This window comes from Rhinoderma darwinii, chromosome 2, assembly GCF_050947455.1.
Source record: "Rhinoderma darwinii isolate aRhiDar2 chromosome 2, aRhiDar2.hap1, whole genome shotgun sequence".
Classification (NCBI taxonomy): domain Eukaryota; kingdom Metazoa; phylum Chordata; class Amphibia; order Anura; family Rhinodermatidae; genus Rhinoderma; species Rhinoderma darwinii.
In genome coordinates, this window is record NC_134688.1 from 178,153,360 (window position 1) to 178,174,558 (window position 21,199).

At 44.0% G+C, this 21,199-nt stretch overlaps 1 protein-coding gene across 1 annotated transcript in view; it reads right to left on the minus strand.

Moving 5' to 3' along the window:
- ADPRHL1 (ADP-ribosylhydrolase like 1) overlaps positions 1-21,199 on the minus strand; it is a 63,309-nt gene that overhangs the window by 35,053 nt on the left and 7,057 nt on the right. The window contains exons 2-4 of the mRNA XM_075852541.1: positions 15,707-15,871; positions 7,827-7,952; positions 3,759-3,899 (exon numbers count right to left, since the gene is read on the minus strand). Of these exons, the coding sequence (XP_075708656.1) occupies positions 3,759-3,899; positions 7,827-7,952; positions 15,707-15,871 (432 nt within the window). The remainder of the gene's footprint in view (positions 1-3,758; positions 3,900-7,826; positions 7,953-15,706; positions 15,872-21,199) is intronic.

Here is a 21,199-nt window from a genome sequence, read left to right on the forward strand (position 1 = left end):
CTGCATCGTTCCACTGGAGGAGGACTGGCGCCGCTGTAGGAGGGAGTGGGAACGGGACAGGTAAGAAATGTTTTGTTTTTTCCTTCTACTGTGGGCAGCATTTGGGGCCTTATCTATAGGGGAATATACAGGGAACAGTAACTACAAAACTATAGATGACTATATAGGGAACATAAACTACAGGGGACAATAAATAGGTAACAGTAACTACAGGGGACTATATAGGGAACAGTAGCTACAGGGGACTATATAGGGAACAGTAACTACAGGGGACTATATAGGGAACAGTGGCTACAGGGCTCTATATAGAGAACAGTAACTACAGGGGACTATATAGGGAACAGTAACTACAGGGAACTATATAAGGAACAGTAACTACAGGGGAGTATATAGGGAACAGTAACTACAGGGGACAATAGGGAACACTAACTACAGGGGACTATATAGGGCACAGTAACTACAGGGGACAATACATAAGTAACAGTAACTACAGGGGACTATATAGGGAACAGTAACTACAGGGGATAATATATAGTGAACAGTAACTTCAGATGACTATATAGGGAACAGTAACTACAGGGGACAATACATAGGTAACAGTAACTACAGGGAACACTAACTACAGGGGACTATATAGGGAACAGTAAGTACAGGGGACTATATAGGGAACTGTAACTAAAGGGGACTATAGGGAACACTAACTAAAGGGGACTATATAGGGAACAGTAACTACAGGGAACAATACATAGGTAACATTAACTACAGGGGACTATAATGGGAACAGTAACTACAGGGGACTATATAGGGAACAGTAACTACAGGGGACAATACATAGGTAACTATCTACAGGGGACTATAGGGAACAGTAACTACAGGGGACTTTATAGGGAACTAACTACAGGGGACTATAGGAAACACTAACTACAGGGGACTATATAGGGAACAGTAACAATAGGAGACTATATAGGGAACTAACTACAGGGGACTATATAGGGAACACTAACTACATGGGACTATATAGGGAACATTAACGGCAGGGGACTATATAGGGAACATTAACTAAAGGGGACTATATAGGGGCCCTTATCTACAGGGAATGCCTCAGGGGGCCCTATCTACAGCGACCGCCACAGGGGGCTCTATCTACAGGGAATGCCACAGGGGGCTCTATCTACAGGGACCGCCACAGGGGGCTCTATCTATAGGGAATGCCACAGGGGGGTCTATCTATAGGGAATGCCACAGGGGGCTCCATCTACAGGGAACTCTATCTACAGGGAACGCCACAGGGGGCCCTATCTACAGGGGGCACTAAACAGGGAACGCTACAGTGAATGCCACAGGGGGCACTATCTACAGGGAACGCTACAGTGGGCCCTGTCTGCAGGGAACGGTACATGGGGCACTATCTACAGGGAACGCTACTACCTACAGAAGGCTCTATGGGGAGCATTATCTACAGAGGGCTCTATGGGGAGAACTATCTATAGAGGGCTCCACTGGGAGCACTATCTACAGAGGGCTCTATGAGGGGCACTATCTACAGGGGGTTCTATGAGGGGCACTATCTACAAGGGGCTCTATGAGGGGCACTGTGTGTGGTGCATTACTTTACAGATCTTGACACAATTTTATTCATGGGCACAGTGTATGGTACTATTATAATCAGGGGTACTGTGTATGGTACTATTATAATCAGGGGTACAGTGTATAGTACTATTATATTCAGGGGCACAGTGTGTAGCACTATTATATCCGGGAACACAGTGTATGATACTATTATATTTAGTGGCATAGAGTATGGCACCATAAGAATTTGCTCTACGTTTATAGGTGCAGAAATGTTGAAAAAGTGAGCTTTCGAAGACATCTGATTGAGCAAATTGACCCATTTCCGCAGAAATGGGTCATGGCCAGGAGGCACCATAGAGTTCTGGACCAGATGGAAAAGTAAAGTGAAAGCTTTAATGGGGTTTTCATTAACTGTTACCATAATCATCAACATTACAAGAAAAAAAAAATATGGAAATAGATCACTCTGTGTGTAATGAATCTATATAATATATGAGAGACACTTTTTGAATTGAATTACTGAAATCAATTAACTTTTGATGATATTCTAATTCATTGAGAAGGACTAGTATATATACTGAGCTTTGTTCTGGTGTTGTATATATGTACTTAGCTTGGTTCTGGTGCTGTATGTACTGAGCTTTGTTCTGGTGTTGTATTTATGTACTGAGCTATGTTCTGGTGTTGTATATATGTACTGAGCTCTGTTCTGGTGCTGTATATATGTACTGCACATGGTTCTGGTGCTGTATATATGTACTGAGCTTTGTTCTTGTGCTGTATATAAGTTCCTTACTTTGTTCTGGTGCTGTATATATGTACTGAACTTGGTTCTGGTTTTGTGTTTAGGTACTAAGTTTCGTTTTGGTTTTGTATATATGTACTGAGCTTGGTTCTGGTGCTGTATTTATGTACTGAGCTTTGTTCTGGTGTTGTATTTATGTACTGAGCTTGGTTCTGGTGTTGTATTTATGTACTGAGCTTGGTTCTGGTGTTGTATTTATGTACTGAGCTTAGTTCTGGTTCTGTATATATGTACTGAGCTTTGTTCTGGTGCTGTATATATGTACTGAGCTTGGTTTTGGTGCTGTATATATGTACTGAGCTTGGTTCTGGTGCTGTATATAAGTTCCTAGCTGTGTTCTGGTGCTGTATATATGTACTGAGCTTTGTTCTGGTGCTGTATTTATGTACTGAGCTTTGTTCTGGTGCTGTATTTATGTACTGAGCTTGGTTCTGGTGTTGTATATATGTACTGAGCTTGTTTCTGGTGTTGTATTTATGTACTGAGCTTGGTTCTGGTGCTGTATTTATGTACTGAACTTGCTCCTGGCACCGTATCTGTGCAGTAGGCGGGAGAGTTGTCACGGCTTACTGCGCATGCCGCACTGTCCTCCACCCTTCTCATGTGCACAGCCTAACTAAATGGGCTGAGCACGCTTAGGATATTGAATGTGCGCATATAGGCCTATACGTAATGGGTGAGTTTAATATAATATGTGGGTAGGTCTGTATGCTTATGTAATTATATACATTGTGTGGCAATCCACACTAAAGCATTCTGTACAGGGAATGTCTTCATTTAGAGTTCACTTTAATATAGGGGGTATTTGGAATATCGTAATTGTTTTATTTTATTATTAGAATAATTTTCAATGGCGCGATACACCGCAAAACACTGTGACCCCCGCGGCGCGTATGTCTTCGTCCAAAAAACAGGGAACCTGTTGTTAAAAATTTTAATCCCACCCCTGTGACAAATGACACTTAACCACCAGGCAGAATGACATACGAATCTTGTATTTGTTTTGGTGGATGCCAGAAGACACATACGGTATGTTTATAAGAATTATTTCAAACTTGTCCTCACAATTTTAAGTATTGGCATCAATAATGACTTACTACAAAAAAATAGCTCTAAACATGCAGCAGTTTATTTTCAACACACCACAACCTCCTTTGATGCCAGTTGCACAAGACCGATTGCCGCTCGGGCCGTTTTTCATAGCATCAGAGTGGCACCTGATAGATTTCACAAACTCAGTCACTTTAGCGGGTGAATCCCTGATCCGTCGAAAGATAGGACATGTCCGATCTTTCTACGGATCACGGACGGGACTCGGGCGGCATACATGGTCGTGTGCATTAGGCCTAACGGTTTTGCAAGGAAAAAAATTCAACCTTACCTGCCATATGACGAATGGTTTTCTTACAGTATTCTTCCGCCATTGGAATTACCTTAAGCATATCTCTTCCCCACTGCACCAAAGGCTTTCCTTGTATTGCATAAGAGGCAAACAAAGCAGTGCAGAGTGAACCCAGGAATCCTGCATGTTTAATACATAGGGCCAATGAATCAACAAAATAAATATATCTTTACATGTTTCATTTACATTCCCATGTTGTCCCGATGTAACATGGCAAATATAAGTGTACAATACACTGGTATAGGAACATAAATGTAATCTTTATTATTCGTCTATCTAGGTTAAACCAATATGAATAGAACGTCACACTATTTAGTAAATAGGTCATCATGAATGTGACAGTGCTAAATGGGACATTAGACATTGGGCACTCATGTGCGGCTGCTTGAGGTCTTAGAAGCATTGTTAGAACAATTTAGGGATGTGGTCAGTTTGGTTTTATGCCCAGAACATTTTCTATGGAGATATTTCAAGCATGTGATTGTAAAGGTGGATTGACCCTAGCAGACAGTACAATATATTTTCTAAATTGCATTAGAAAAATTGACTAATCCAGCTGTTATAAAATTAGAACTTTTCTTTTGCAATATATTTGTCTAAATGCAAAGTAATATGCATTAAGTTCGGCAGTTACACAATTCATATATTGTCGGCTACCAGTTCCAGAAGAAGTCTTGCCCGCAGCCGCAGCTCACATTTTAGTGGTCTATTTATCGACTGCTTGAGCTCTATGATATTCTGTCTCACTCTGCATTTAGTGGATGATTTAATAAGCCAAGGTTTTACTGAAAGGAGATATCCTGCTACCAACACTGTATTTTTATATGACTTGAAATTTAGTAGGTGCTGGCAGGAGGTGCCGGTAGATTAAACGATTATTTTCTTATCACACGTTCTGCTTGTAATATTATTTTACTCCAAAGATTATTTACAGCTAAAATTATTTGTGCATACTTAGGGTTGTTTATTGAAATATACAATCCCTTCTAGAAAACTGTCCAAATTAAAAAGGCAAGGTTTGAGAAAAACTTTCTGGATTCAACAGGACGGGATCTAATCCCATCATTGGCACCAAAAACCTGGCTCATGCATTTGGTCTTCAATACGGTCATGTGCACAAGGCCATAAAACTGCATTGATAAATCTCCCAATTGTGTATCAGTTTCTCCCTGTCAGTGAATGGAAGCATTTGTGTTTACATTATTAGGCTGCAAGCCTCTCCTGACCGAGTTCTGCTCACACAGCTTTATTGGGGTTGTCACAATATCAAATATATATATATATATATGAAAAAGTTCTCTTTAAGAAATCTTTAGGAGCTCATACATGCAGTCATATTACGGCTCCATACAAGATTAGAGGTGTACGGAGCTGTAATACAGCATACTGTACCTCCTTATGCCTTTTAAACCACATACAGCAGCTTATAGAGCTATAGGGCCACAGTGTGCTGCTAGAAGAACCTACAAAGACAACTCTGTAGCCTACCTTACAGGAACCGCAAACATAGAAAATGTACAAAAATATATAAATATATTCCAGCACTTCCTCCCTTCATCTCCTTTTTTCCTTTGATCTTATTTGTCTCATATTACAATTAAAACTGAGAAATATATAAAGACATCTTCTCTGTGTGTCCCGGGAGCTCAACCATGTCCCCCTCCTCCACACTGTCCTGTGTCTTGCTGTAAGACACCAGGCTGGAGCAGGACCTTCCCTCTCTGTGCTGTCTTGACTCAGGATCCTTTCATACGGCTCGATATGGGCCATGAAAATTTGTGCCTGGATGAGACAGCTTGTCGGTCGGTTACTACGATCGTTCTTCCCCAGACATTTCCATCATATCGGTAGCACATATGATCCCGAATAACAACCATTTTATTGGCTGCATAAACTAGCAGATCAGCTGATGAACGAGCGTTTGCTCGACAATTAGCTGATTGTTGCCCTGTTTACACAGGCTTTGATCGAGAACGAGTGTTCATATGCCCGATCATTGGCCCATGTAAGAGCCTTAAAGGGAACCTTTAATGGGCAGTGCTGCACAAGCCTTGTCTCACTTTACATTATCACCATGCCGACCCATGCTAGCCGGGGGCGAGCGCCACACATCCCCCGCTGCGAGCGTACCGGCAGGGTTAAATAGCCCTGCGTCGGTACGCTCAGTAGCCGAAGCTAGCTGGAGCTAGCAGAAGACGACCTCACCACCAGCTGAGAGCTGCCTGCCTGCCTCCCACACCACCACGACCCGGCTCACCTCTCCTGTCCTGCCTCTTTCCTGCAATGACCTGCTGCTACGGCTCCTGCTTCTGCCTCTGCTTCACCAACGAGTCACGCTATGTATCAAGTGTAGCAATAACTACACTTAACCCTGTCTCCTCCTGCTGCAATCCTTGCTTCCCTGAGTTAACCCCTTGCTCCCCGAGTACTGTCCCTACTTTCCCTGAGTCCCTGAGTTAACCCTTGCTGTCCCAGAGTCCCTGAGTTAACCCTTGCTTCCCTGAGTAACCCTGTCTTCCCTAGGTTAACCCTTGATTCCCTGAGTAACCCTTGGTGCAAGTTAACCCCTTGCAGTCCCTGAGTTAACCCCTTGCTGAACCCTGTTTACCTTTGCTGCCCTAAGTACCCTGCAGTGACCCTTGACCTGCACATCCCCAGGTACACAGTAATCCATTCCCCTTGTTCCTCCTTATCCCGTATTAACCCTTAGTGTATAGGGAAAGTTATATTAGGAGGGAGTGGGACAGAGATAGTGAGCGTATGAGAATTACAAGTAACATGTGTATTGTGTTGTAATGTAACTGTATTCTTATGTATGTTTAGGTCAGTAGGTGGCGGTATAATTAGGATTATGATACCGTGTTTATACGGTACTGTGATTAGTTACTGTATTTTATAGATGAGTGTTTACTGTATGTTAATAAATATCACCTTTATTTACTATACGGTCTTATTCCCTTGAGTAGCCGCTAAAGCAATTAGATCGACATTAGTATAAGGAAAAGTTAAGGGAACTAGGCATAACCCTAGTGACCCTGATTATAAAGGCGGTAGTAATAGTGGGTGTCACCAACCAGTGAATCCCGCTATTACCCCACCCGCTTTAACACTTTGTATGAGAGAACGGGCCAAAAATGCGGGCTGCAGCCCGCGGCCGTTGGCGGCTGGCTGTGCCTACAATCGCGGGCCGTGATTACGAGCACGGCCATGTGCATGAGGTGTTAGGGCTTATTCAAACGGCTGCATGTACTTCTATGGGGCAGTTCACACGGCCATTGTTTTAACAGGCCGTGTTAAGGGCCCGTGAAAAAATAGGACATGTTCTATTTTTGTCCATTTTTACGGATCCATTAATAGACTCAAGTCTATGCGAATCAGACGTGAAAAACAGCCATTTTTCCCGGCTAATTTCGCACATGCCCGTCTGAATATAGCCTTAGGGTGAGGCGAGACATAGCAGATAATCTGTGGCGAATCAAATAATCCATATTTGGCCGCAGGTTTGAGACAGATTTCACCCCATGCAATGCAAAGAAAAAAAACCTCCATGATTTAACTCCCTGCCAGCTGGATTTCTGCAAGGAGAGTCCGTATCTTCCAAGAACTTCTGCAAACGCATCGCACTCGGGCAACCAGAACCCTACTCTTTACTGATGAGGAGCAACATCTCCGAAAATGTGCTGTCTACAGATGGGTGTCTCTGGTTTGGCTGTTATCCCGAGTCATGTTCAATGATATTTAAAGGGTCAGACATTGACTTACAGCATAGTGACCACTTGAGAGACAGTTTTCTTTTTTCTGAAGAAGAGCTTTTTTTTTTCTTGCATACATTCACTATGGATCATTGTCCTTAAGACTCCCTACCAGCTGAATCTCTGCAAGGAGAAACAGTACCTTCAAAAAGTGGAGTGCATTTTTTCTGTAATATTGTATATTACAAAGTTTCTTATCTAGGTTTGTACTATTTATCTATGGAAACATGACTGAAATGACAGGCACCCTTTTCTTGCCTCACACTCTTCTCCTTCATCTTAGCAAGTATCTAACCTGTTGGATGGTTATGTGTCATCCTCCCACATTCAATGCTGACTTCAATCAAAGTCTCAAGTCTATCAGGTTGCCAGTATCTCATTCCAATAGACATAGCTTTGGTGGCAGCTCCAAATCCAGAACCTAAAGCATAGAAAAAAACATCATTAACATTTTAGTACAATGGATATCTGCATCATGTCTCATCTGATCAACAGTTATTTCCATCTTTCAAAGATTAAAATTATGAAGGATACATGTGCTAAAATAATCATAAACATAGTTAAAGGACATACATATTGTCACGTTGGGTGCGTGGAGCCACTTGGCGGTACCGCCTTAACGGTATGGCAGCTGGCCAACAGGACACAGGTCAAAGTCTATAGTTCAAATAGGTGTACCTGTGGCAACTTCGGACAGCAGCAAGACAGGCTCGGATGAGGCTTTGGCAGCAGGCAGACACCAAGCGTGGTGTAACAGGACAGGCGTAGTACTTAGTGCTGCTCGACTCCAACTCCATGCGGAACTTGGTTCTGGATAGCACGGGACATAGGATATAGGTAGCAGGAACAGGAACACTGGGAACTGGGAAACACTAAGGGACCATTTTCAGAGACAAACATAGGTAAACGATAACAACGCTCAGGCAATGCAGGAAGGGGCTGGGCCCCTCTTATAGTCCAAGGTGCTCATGGGATAATTTGGTCTTTAATTCAGGTGCGCTCGCTGGCATGAGCGCGCGCGCACACCCTATGGGACACAGCAGAGTGAAGCAGAAGTGAGCGCTGGCGTCTCCTGAGGAGGAGATGGGGACCAGCGCTCACTGATCCATGGCTGCGGCCATCAGGAGGTAAGCAAACCTTGCGGCCCGTGGCCATGGGCATTACAGTATCCCCCTCAAACGCCCCCTCCTCTTGGGGCCAGAGCGAGAGAGAAACTTCTTCAGGGTGTAGGAGCATTGAGGTTCTCCTCTGGCTCCCATGACCTCTCTTCAGGAACAAACCCCTCCAATCCACCAAATAAAAGGTTTTTCCACCCACTCTCTTGGTGTCCAGGATCTCCTTAACCTAAAAAGTATCTGATGAACCGCTGGGAGCCACTGCAGGACTAGGAATCTTGGAGTAGCGGTTCAGGACCACAGGCTTCAGAAGGGAGACATGGAAGGAGTTGGGGATCTTGAGGGTAGGATGCAGCCGGAGCTTGTAGGTGACAGGGTTGATTTGTTGCAAGATCTCGAAAGGTCTGAGGAACCTGGGAGCAAACTTGCATGACGGCATCCTCAGCCGGATATTTCTGGAGGACAGCTAGACCTGGAGAAAACTGGGGGGTTCTCTTCTCCTTGTGTCTGCCATACGCTTCATGCGGTCCACTGCCAGCAGAATGGAGGATCGGGTCTGCGGCAAGATCTGCAGGAAGTACCTAAAAGCAGAATCAGCTGCGGGCACTTCGGACATAACGGGCACCGGGAGAGGAATTCGTGGGTGTTGGACGTAGCCGATGAAGAACGGTGTATTTCTTGTGGACAACGCTTGAATGATTATTGTACGAGAACTTGGCCCAAGGAAGAAGCTGCACCCTGTCATCATGCTGCTTGGAGATGAAGTGTCATGGGTTCTCCATGATTTGATTGATCCTCTCGACATGACCATTGGACAGAGGATGGTAGTCTGAGGAAAAGTCCAACTTTACATTGAGGTGTTTACAGAGGGCTTTGAGGTGAACTGAACCCCCCAATCAGACACGATATGCCGAGGCAAGACGTGCAGGCGGAAGATGTGTTGGATGAAGAGGGTGGCCCGTTGAGGAGCAGAAGGTAGACCGGTCAACGGAACGAAGTGAGCCATCTTCGAAAATCGGTCCACCACCACCCAGACCATACTGCAACCAGCAGAGAGAGGCAGGTCCGTGACAAAGTCCATAGCAATATGTTGCCGGGGGGCATCGGGCACAGGCAGTGGCTGGAGCAGGCCCGCCGGTTTGGAGTGGGCAACTTTATTTGCTGCGCACACCGTACAGGAGGAGACAATGTCTGAGATGTCTTTGGGCAGCGTGGGTCACCAGAAATGACGGGCAATCAGGTCTCGGGTCTTACGGGTACCCGCGTGACCTACCAGTCTGGAGCTGTGTCCCCAGCGGAGGATTCTCCCTCTGTCTGCCAGGCGCACAAAAGTTCTCCCCGGAGGGATGTCTCTAACTTGCAGATGGATTACCGAGACAATGCAAGACGGGTCAATAATACTTTGTGGAGACTCCATGGTGTCCTCTGTCTAGAACGACCTGGACAAGGCATCGGCCCTCACATTCTTGTCGGCCGGACGATAGTGGAGCTCAAACTGGAACCGGCCAAAGAACAGCGATCACCTGGCTTGACGGGGGTTAAGTCGTTGGGCCGTCTGGAGATAGGTGAGATTCTTGTGGTCAGTGAATATCAAGATGGGATGAACTGCACCCTCTAGTAGATGTCTCCACTCCTCCAGGGCCAATATTATGGCCAGTAACTCCCAATCCCCAATCGAGTAGTTGCGTTCTGCGGAAATAGAAGAGTTTTGAGTAATAGCCACATACCATGGTCTTGCCCTTGGAACCCCTCTGGAACAGGAGTGCACCAACACCAACAGAGGAGGCGTCCACCTCCAACTAAAACTGTTGAGATACATCCGGATGATGGAGGATAGAGGCTGACGTGAAGGCACTGTTCAGGCTATTAAATGCGGATTCCGCTTCTGGAGTCCACACCTTGGCGTTCATGCCTTTCTTGGTGAGGGTAGAAATAGGAGATGTCAGTGAGGAGAAGTTTGGAATGAACTGTCTGTAGAAATTGCCGAATCCCAATTGGACCTCAAGCCTTGAGGGCATGGCCATTCTAGGACGGCCTTTACCTTCTCAGGATCCATCTTGAGGCCTTGATCCGAGATGATGTAGCCCAGGAAGGGTAGAGCATTTCTCTCAAACACGCACTTTTCCAACTTGGTGTACAGACGATTCTCCCTTAACCGCAGCAAAACTTGACGAACATGTCTCTGATGAGTCATTGGATCTGGAGAAAAAAATCAAGATGTCATCAAGATAGACCACAACACAAACATAGAGGAGGTTAAGGAAGATGTCATTAACGAACTCTTGGAAGACCGTGGGAGCGTTACACAAGCCAAAGGGCATTACTAGATACTCATAGAGTCCGTCATGGGTGTTAAATGCCGTCTTCCATTCGTCACTCCGGCGAATCCGGATTAGGTTATAAGCCCCCCACAGGTGGAGCTTAGAAAATTTTTGGGCTCCTCGTATGCGATCAAACAGTTCAGAAATCAATGGCAACGGATATCTATTTTCTACCGTGTTCTGGTTGAGAACACGGTAGTCGATGCAGGGTCGCAGAGAAGTATAATTGCAGGGAAGGGATAAGGAAAAGTAGTGTGATTTTGTAGAATATGAAAAATAACAAATACTTTATTAATAAATATTTTTTTTTTAAAAAATCAATGTGAAATGAGGAACGTCCCCTAACTTGGCACTGAAGACAAACATAAGTCTTAGATGGACAAATTCTGTGTGAAAATAAAATGGTAGCCTGAGCCTACATAGGGCAAATTACCATTGAATTATATATATGGGCTTGAACTGCCTGCCATAGTACTAACCTGCTACTGACCACAGTCTGTAGAACTACTTTGTAATGGGTGTGAGTTAGAAAGAAAACATGTTGTGTCTCTCACAATGGGCTATGCATATGCCCTTAAACCCAAAGGAAAATGGCCAGTTGTGCCTTATGAAAATGCATAGGGCACAAGTTTCTATGTACTGAATACTAAAGGATCCTTCATCGGGCTGTAATTAAAGCCGAGCGGTGGAGGGACCCGTTTGATTAACAATGACGGCGTGATTTTGAGTAACGCTGCATGTGAAAAGGTTTGCATAGAGACAAACGCGGCATAGCTTGGTAACAATGCCGCGTGAGGTCAGTTTGACAAGAAAGATCTAAGGAGGAGAGCCACGATCAGCTGTCCAATTGCACTGGCACGTCTGACACAGCTCAGCGCGGTCCCCTCGTTTGTACCCAACTGATCAAGTGTCCACACAGTGATTGAGCGGTCATAACGGGAGGGGCAATAGCGAGTCCCTATCAACGGCAGATATTCTGCCAAGGCGAGATGGTTGCAGGCTGATAACCCTAGGTACGGAGTGAGTATTGAACATAGAACATTGTGATTAAAACATCCGAGGCGCGTTTCGCCGGTACTTCCGGCTTCTTCCAGGGTACCAGAGAACCATCCTTTTTCTTGACGAAGAAGAACCCAGCTCCTGCCGGAGAGGAGGACTTCCGTATGAATCCCCTCTCCAGGTTCTCCTTAATATAGGCGGACATGGATTGAGTCTCTGGCAAGTAGAGAGGATATACCCTACCGCCGGGAAGGGATGCACTAGGAATTAGCTCGATAGGACAGTCATACGCCCGGTGTGGGGGAAGCATCTCCGCCACTTTCTTGCTGAAGAGATCCGAGAACGCCGAATAATGACAAGGCAATTCTGCCAAAGACCGAGGTGGAGGAGGCTGGATCGGACGAATCTGTACCAGACAGCGGTTGAGACACTCGGGACCCCACTGGAGGACCTCTACTGAATTCCAGTCCAGAAATGGGGCATGAAGTCGGAGCCAGGGCAGACCCTGCAGCACAGGGTTGACGGCCTTAGACAGGATACAAAATGAGATGAGCTCGGAATGAAGGGCTCCTACATGGAGCTTCAATGGCTTGGTCACAGCTACAACTGGGTCTGGCAGAGGTAGTCCATTCACTGATGCAACAATCCAATGCCTTTCCAGAGGGTTTGTAGGCTACTGGAGAAGATCCACCAGGTCTCCCCGAATGAAATTAGCTGCGGAAACAGAGTTCAGATAAGCAGAGACCCGATGCGTTTTTTCGCCGGACACTATGGTCAAGGGAATGGACAGTTTAGACGAAAGTCCTTCTTCACGCAGGGTGTCTCTCCAACCAACTCTAGGCTCTGGGGCTTTTGGGGGCACAGACGCACAAGATGGTCTGCATTGTCGCTCCTGGGTAGACAGCTTGAACTGGTCCGTCCTCAAAAGACTCCTTTGGAGGAACAGCTGATGGGGACAGCAGGGGTATCTGAAAAGTAGGAACCAGGCTAGGGAGTCCTCCCTCTCGACGGGCCTCTTGGAACCGTTCTCGGATCCTTATGTCAATCCGGGCGGCCAAAAGGATGAGGTCATCCAGGGTATACGGCAGATCTCGAGCGGCAAACTCGTCCTTAATCTCAGGAGACAGTCCCTGCCAGAATGTAGACACCAAGGCCTCATTGTTCCACAACAATTCTCCGGCCATGGTGCGGAAGTGTTTGGCATACTCCCCCATGGAAGTGTCTCACTGGCATAGGTTCAGCAAGGAGACCGCTGCCGAGGAGACTCAACCAGGCTCCTCAAACACTGTGCGAAATGTCTGTAGGAACCCCTGGAAGTCATGGGTCTCTGATTCTTGTCTCTCCCAGATAGCGTTCATCCATGCTAGGGCCCTGCCAGTTAGGAGAGAGACGATGAAAGTGACCCTTGCACCATCAGTCGATAATGCCCTTGCATACAGGCTAGAGTGGATCTGGCACTGGTTCAAAAATCCCCGGCAGGTCTTAGCGTCTCCATCATAGCAGTGAGGTATCGCCAAAGAAAATCGTGGATCAGCACTGCCAGGAGGTGTAGTCAGAGGGTATTTACTGCCAGGAGGTGTAGTAGGAGGAATGGCAGTTTGCACATCTAGCCAATGCCTGGAGGTGTTGGTCCTATCGAGACCGGAGGTCTAGCATATCCACACGCATCGCTTGTGACGTCATCATGGTCTTGGATCGACCAGTGGGGCCCATGGCCTGAGCGTACTGTGATGTTGGGAGCGTGGACCGACTGGGCCGTACCGCCTTAACGGTATGGCAGCTGGCCAACAGGACACAGGTCAAAGTCTATAGTTCAAATAGGTGTACCTGTGACAACTTCGGACAGCAGCAAGACAGGCTTGGATGAGACTTTGGCAGCAGGCAGACACCAGGCATGATGTAACAGGACAGGCGTAGTACTTAGCGCAGCTCGACTCTAACTCTATATGGCACTTGGTTCTGAATAGCACGGGACACAGGATACAGGTAGCAGGAACGGGAACACTGGGAACTAGGAAACACTAAGGGACCATTTGCAGAGACAAACATAAGTAAACGACAACAACGCTCAGGCAATGCAGGAAGGGGCTGGGCCCCCCTTAAAGTCCAGGGTGCTCATGGGCTAATTTGGTCTTTAATTCAGGTGCGTGCGCTGGCCGTTTAAAAGCGGGAACGAGCGTGCGCGCGCAGCCTACGGGACACAGCAGAGTGAAGCGGAAGTGAGTGCTGACGTCTCCTGAGGAGCAGATGGGGACCAGCACTCACTGATCCATGGCTGCGGCCGTCAGGTGGTAAGTAAACCTGATGGCCCGCGGCCATAGGCATTACACATATTACTACACATTTGCAAAGAATGTTTTATTGCACCAATATAAAACAAAAAATAAACCAACTTTGCAAATAGTGTTGATTAAAGACTAAAAAGAGTATAACGCTAAAACCAGCAAAAACTTTTGCAAAAATTACATACAATTCTGTCAATAGAAAGATTTTTGATGTGTGATTTCCAGTCATGCCAAGTCACATATCTCAAATTTTTGTCCTTCAATTTTTCTCAACTTTTTGATATTTTGAAGCAGGAATTTTATGCAGGAAATGATGAACAGTTGCATGTATCGGCAAGTGCAATTTTAATGACATCAATTGTTGCTTCAAGTAGCACAAATTGTCATAGGGAAATCTTTATATTATTGATAATATTCATAAGAATAAGTGAACAGAACAGCTGCTACCTATAGCAACCAATCAAATCCAGTTGTTGTTTTTTTCAGTCAGATTAGAAAATTAAGTGATCAGTACTCTGATTGTTTTCGGCAACAAGTCAATAGTTGGAATTTATTAAGACTGGCATTTCATGCTAAAGAGAGCTTAGGGTATGTTCACACGACCTATTTTCGGCTGTTTTTCGGGCCGTAAACGCCCGAAAAACAGCCAAAAAAATCAAAAGCAGAACGCCTCCAAACATCTGCCCATTGATTGCAATGGGAAAAAGGGCGTTCTGTTCCGATGGGCGTTTTTTTGAAAAACGGCCACGTAAAAAAACAGCCGCGAAAAATAAGTGCAGGTCACTTCTTGGGACTTTTTGGCGCCGATTTTCATTGATTCTATAGAAAACAACTCCAAAAACGGCCGTAAAAAATGCAGCGAAAAACGTGAGTGGCTTAAAAAAAGCGTCTGAAAATCAGTAGCTGTTTTGCCTTGAAAACAGCTCCGTATTTTCAGACGTTTTTGAGTTTGCGTGTGAACATACCCTTAGGAGTCACATGCCTCTTAATAAATTTGGCTCATCTCTGGCCGTCAATGTTCTGGAGTATATTTGCGATATAAGTCATGACATTTTAGTGGCATAAATTGTAGTAAATTTGTCAAGCCACAGGAGATCCTGCCCCCTTCCGCTAAACCCTTTCTCACTTTGGTAAAGTGCCATAAGCGGCATAAATGCCGCAAACATTGTAGTTTTTTGCACAAATTGTGATTTTTACTTCATTTGCAACTGTTCTATGCCAAAAAACTGGCGTAGAATGCTTGATACATTTCCCCCAATATCTTGTCTGCAGTAGTTTCATACATGTGGTCCCTGAGCTTTGTACTTAGAGGACCCCAGCTAGAGGTGCTGCAGTGCTTGTTTACATGCAATACTTTCGAAGGTATGGACAGGTATTACCCAGAAATGGAACTTCACGTTATAAATCATAATAATAATCTAAATCTAATTTACATTGTTGAGAGAGAAAATCTACCTTTTTCATTAAATGGAGTATGCCATGCAAGCAAATAGTTATCTGGCTTAAGATGGGAGCAGCCTTCAATGGTTGCTGGGTCTGGTCGCCGTCCTTGCAGCTTGTCAACAACAACAACATACTGCTTCACCATGTCCCGGTATAGATCTTCCAGGCACCAGAAATCTGTCACAAAATCAAGAATACTTCAGTAAACATGTTATTTATTGTAAAGCATTAACGATTTACACCAGATAAAGTGAAAAAACTGTGGCCCATCTGCCCTCTTATTGAATTGTATGGGTAGAGCTAATAAATAATAATGAACGCTATGCCAACAGATGCAACATTGCGCCAGTCTACCTGCCCACCTCACAGAAAAAAAAACTATGTCGAATTAGTGCAGTAACCTTGCTGAGAGACGCAGGTTTTTTTCACTTGGGCAATATTACACCCACCTTTTGTGTGTAAATATTATAGATTATATTATAATGTTTAAATTATACAAAAATAATTAGATCCGTTAAGGCTTCGTTCACATCTGCGCCAGGGTCCCACAGAGTTTTCCGTCAGAATGGGACCATGACTGATACAAACGGAAACCAGAGGTTTCCGTTTCCATCACCATTGATTTCAGTGGTGACGGATCCGGTGCCAATGGTTTCCATTTGTCTCCGTTGTGCAAGTGTTTCATCATTTGAATGAATCAATAGCGTAGTCGACTAAAATCTGGAGTCAGGAACCCCCATACACATTAGAAGGTTGGCCGATCCTGCTGAAATCGCCAGGGTTGGCCGACCTTAATCTAATGTGTATAGCCACCCTTAGCTATAGACATATACTACTTATAATCTTATATTTTATATGATTCATTATGGTTTGTTCGTAAAAAATGCTGGCTGTCCGTGATTTTTTTGATCAGTTGTCCTGAAAAAAGAAAAAATCAGATTGCCATTATTTATGACATTTAATAATCCAGAATATTGATAATCCAGAAGTGACACCTATCATTAATAGGAGATAAAGCGTTTATTAGCTCCATAATACATATATAATCTTTTTAGCTTAGGTTTCTTCCTATAGTCCATGCCCCTGTATGCTATATTTGAAATGAGCCATAAACATGTTTCAGAACAATGGACAAAATAAAATCAATCATGGGGATTTTGAATATACTCTGCGAGTAACTGTAGAGACACTACGAGGTCACCCTTCTTGACCCGCGTAATCACCTCTTTTACACAAGTGTGGGTAGTGTGTAGCACCAAACAAAATGGCCACCAATTTTAGGAAAGTAAATGTTTTATTATTTATTAGGAGTGCAGTTGTCATGGACCCACAGTGTCACTATTAGATTTGGAAAGGACCAAACTGGGGGGGGGGGGGTGGAGTCTAAAAGATTTTACAATCTTAAAACACAGGGGTATGGACTTTATACATGGAATCCCCAGGTTGCGTCCCCAAAGTAGTCTCCAATAGCAATGGCTAGCGGATGGTATTTCTGAAAGAAGGACCCGAAATCGAGGGGTTGCACAAATCCAAGCTAGGTGCTGGCAGAGTACATGCAACATGAAAAGACAAATACAGGTCAGGGCAGGCAGCGATCCAAGATCTAAAGTTTGAGTCAAATCTAAAACAAACACCTTCACAAATGGACAGGATCCAAAGGACCTTGTTTCTCAGGCAAAGTGTGGCAGTTCTGGGCAGGTTTAAATAATCAGAATAGATCAGCTGCAGACTCTGCACCAACCAGCTGACATAGGCCTGTCTCTTTAAGCTGTAGCAGTGGCCGGTGGCCTGTTACAGTATTGTGGGAGTCTCTGCTTGAGATTTACTTTCAATTTAAACTACAAATTATTGTCAGTACAAATTGCAATGACCATACTTCCCAACATTCGATGATCTCAAAGAGGGACAATGACTCTTGATGAAGCAGATACAGTTGAACCCGCTCATCCTGGACAGCAGGTTATTGCCCAGAATTAGTACAGAATTAGTGCATGTCCCGCTGGACTTGGGACGGTTAGGAGGCATGAAATGACATGAATACACAAGTATGAGAAAGTAGTGGCAAGGAGACAGTAAGGCCGGGTTCACAGAAGCATGTTTGGTCCGTGATATACAAAAAGTATGTCGGCCGCATTTCTCGGACCGAAAGTCTACGGACTGAAAAACGGCTGAAAATAGGCATAGTGAACATAGCCTTATGTTCATTTTATACGAATCTATATTTACAGGCATATTTAACTATTACACCAACATCTTAAAATAGAGCTACAAAGATCAATAAAATGAAAACGTTTTTTGTATATAAGAGGAGCAAATTATTTAAGTTAAAAGTCAACTTATAGGATAAATTCCCAAAAATGCATTATTTACAGTAGACATGTCTAAAGTATGGCATCAACCCAACAGATTGGTATTGGGTTGGTGTATTTATTGTTAAGGTTTTCAAGTTGTCTTCAGCTAGTCCAACCAATTGCTGCAATTTTGGTATTTAGTCTATAGCAGTGGGCTGAGCTGCAAGACTAGACAAAGCCCATGGACAAGAGTGGAGCTGTTTCTAGAAAATAGCAGCTATGTTTTTCTAATGACAGACAACCCGTTTAAAGGGATTTCAGAGAATTACAAAAATAAAACTGGCAGCAGCAAATTTATAAAATAAAATAAAAGTACTTACTTGTTAAATTCCACCACCGCAACAGCTCCAATGCCCCGGTGATCCCCCGCATGTGACCCCTGAGGCACATTATTGCTCCTCGAAATTAAACAAAGACTCGCAGGGAATCACCGAAGCATCTGCGCTGGAGTGGCACCATTTAACGTACAATATAATGTACTGGGAAACTGCAAAAAAAACTCTTTGTTTGATGGAATGGGAAAAAACCTGCAATATCTCAAATTTGTATCTTGTTTTATGACGTTCACCTGCGGAAAAAACTACATGTTAACTTTATTCTGCGGTCAATGCGATTTTGGCAGTACCAAATTCATATAGCTTTTTATGATGTACTACTTTTACAAAGACAAAAACAAAAAATTAGTTTTGTGTCACCATGTTGAGTTCTAACTTTTTTGCTTTTCCGTGTGTGGGCTTGTTTTTTGCGGGCGATCTGTAGCTTTTATTGGTACCATTTTGGTGTACATTCAACTTTTTGATCACTTTTTATTAAATTTTTTTGGGGGGAGGGGATGCAAGGTAACCAAAAAATAGCAATTGTTATTGTATAAAATGTTTTTCCTACGGTGTTTAGCCGGCAGGTTAAACAACGTGATATTTTAATAGTTAGGACTTTTATGGATGCGGTGATACCAATAATGTTTATTTTTTAATTGCTTACATAATTATTTTTGTAAAAATGTGAAAAGGTTTATTTTTTCAGCTTTTAATTCTTTTACATTTTATTAAAATTTTTTTTACTCCCGCTAGGGAACTTTACCTTGCGATCGTTAGATCGCTCATGCAAGACTTATGTATTTCAGTGTATTGCCATAACCTGTGCACTACTATTAAGCCCTGCCTCTGGCAAGGCTTAATAGAGCACTGATGGCAGACCTAGAGGCCTTCATCCAGCTGCGATGGCAACCAATCAGCATGCCCCACAATTTTGTTGTGGGGGGTTGATCATGGAACAGAAGGAGCCCCCTCCCACTCTCTAACTGCTGCCGTGGTAAATATTAACGTAGCTATCTCTAATCCCAGCCGTTTTCCGAACCCACGCCATATTGGGATAGCGCACATCCGCTGTACCATATATAGTGGATATCGCTATCATAATAAGCCCAAACCAATGTCGTGTAGGTTCCTCTCCTGCCGCTCTGACACATCGAGGCATGGACTCCACAAGACCTCTGACGGTGTCCTGTGATATCTGGCACCAAGACGTTAGCAGCAGATCCTTTAAGTCCTGTAAGTTGCAAGGTCGGGCCTCCATGAATCTGACCTTGTTTTTCCAGCTCTTGTTCCTCAAACCATCCCTTAACAATTTTTGCAGCATGCTTGATTCGATTGAGATTTGGGGAATTTAGAGGCCAAATCAAAACCTAGAACTCTGTCATTTTTTTCAGACCATTCCTGAACAATGATTCCTGAACTTTTGCAGTGTAGCAGGACACAATATTCTGCTGAAAGAGACCACTGCAAAAATGCTTATGTAGGTCGTTCATGTCAAAGTAACATCAACATGAATGCCAGGACTTTAGGTTTCCCAGCCGAACATTGTACGCAGAATCACACTGCCTCCGCCGGCTTGACTATTTCCCATACGGCATCCTGGTGACATCTCTTCCCCAGGTAAGCGACACACACGCACCCAGCCCTCCACATGATGTAAAAGAAAACATGATAAATAATATTAAGCCACTTTCTTCCATTGCTCCATGGTGTAGACAGTACTGATGCAGGGGTCACTCTGGGTACTTTGATCAGTCTAGGGTTATGCAGCCACAAGCTGTGATACACTGTTTTTCAGCAATTTGTGCTACAGTAGCTTTTATCTGGGATCGGACCAGATGGACTAGCCTTCACTCACCAAGCACATGAATGAGGCTTGGGTATCCATGACCCTGTTGCCAGTAGGTATTAACCACTGCAAAAACTCCATAAGACCTGCCATTTTAGAGATCCTCTGACCCAGTCGTCTAGCCATCACAATTTGGCCCTTGTCAAAGTCGCTCAGATCCTTACACTTGCCCATTTTCTCTGCTTCCAACACATCAACATCAAAAACGGACTGTTCATTTACTGCCTAATATATCCCACTCCTACATAGACACCGTTGTAACAATGTAATCAATGCTATTTACTTTACCAGTCATTAACGTTATGGATGATCAGTATATATATATATATATATATACAGTGAAGGAAATAAGTATTTGATCGCTTGCTGATTTTGTAAGTTTGCCCACTGTCAAAGACATGAACAGTCTAGAATTTTTAGGCTAGGTTAATTTTACCAGTGAGAGATAGATTATATTAAAAAAAAAAAAGAAAATCACATTGTCAAAATTATATATATTTATTTGCATTGTGCACAGAGAAATAAGTATTTGATCCCCTACCAACCATTAAGAGTTCAGCCTCCTCCAGACCAGTTACACGCTCCAAATCAACTTGGTGCCTGCATTAAAGACAGCTGTCTTAAATGGTCACCTGTATAAAAGACTCCTGTCCACAGACTCAATTAATCAGCCTGACTCTAACCTCTACAACATGGGCAAGACCAAAGAGCTTTCTAAGGATGTCAGGGACAAGATCATAGACCTGGACAAGGCTGGAATGGGCTACAAAGCTATAAGTAAGACGCTGGGTGAGAAAGAGACAACTGTTGGTGCAATAGTAAGAAAATGGAAGACATACAAAATGACTGTCAATCGACATCGATCTGGGGCTCCATGCAAAATCTCACCTCGTGGGGTATCCTTGATCCTGAGGAAGGTGAGAGCTCAGCCGAATACTACACGGGGGGAACTTGTTAATGATCTCAAGGCAGCTGGGACCACAGTCACCAA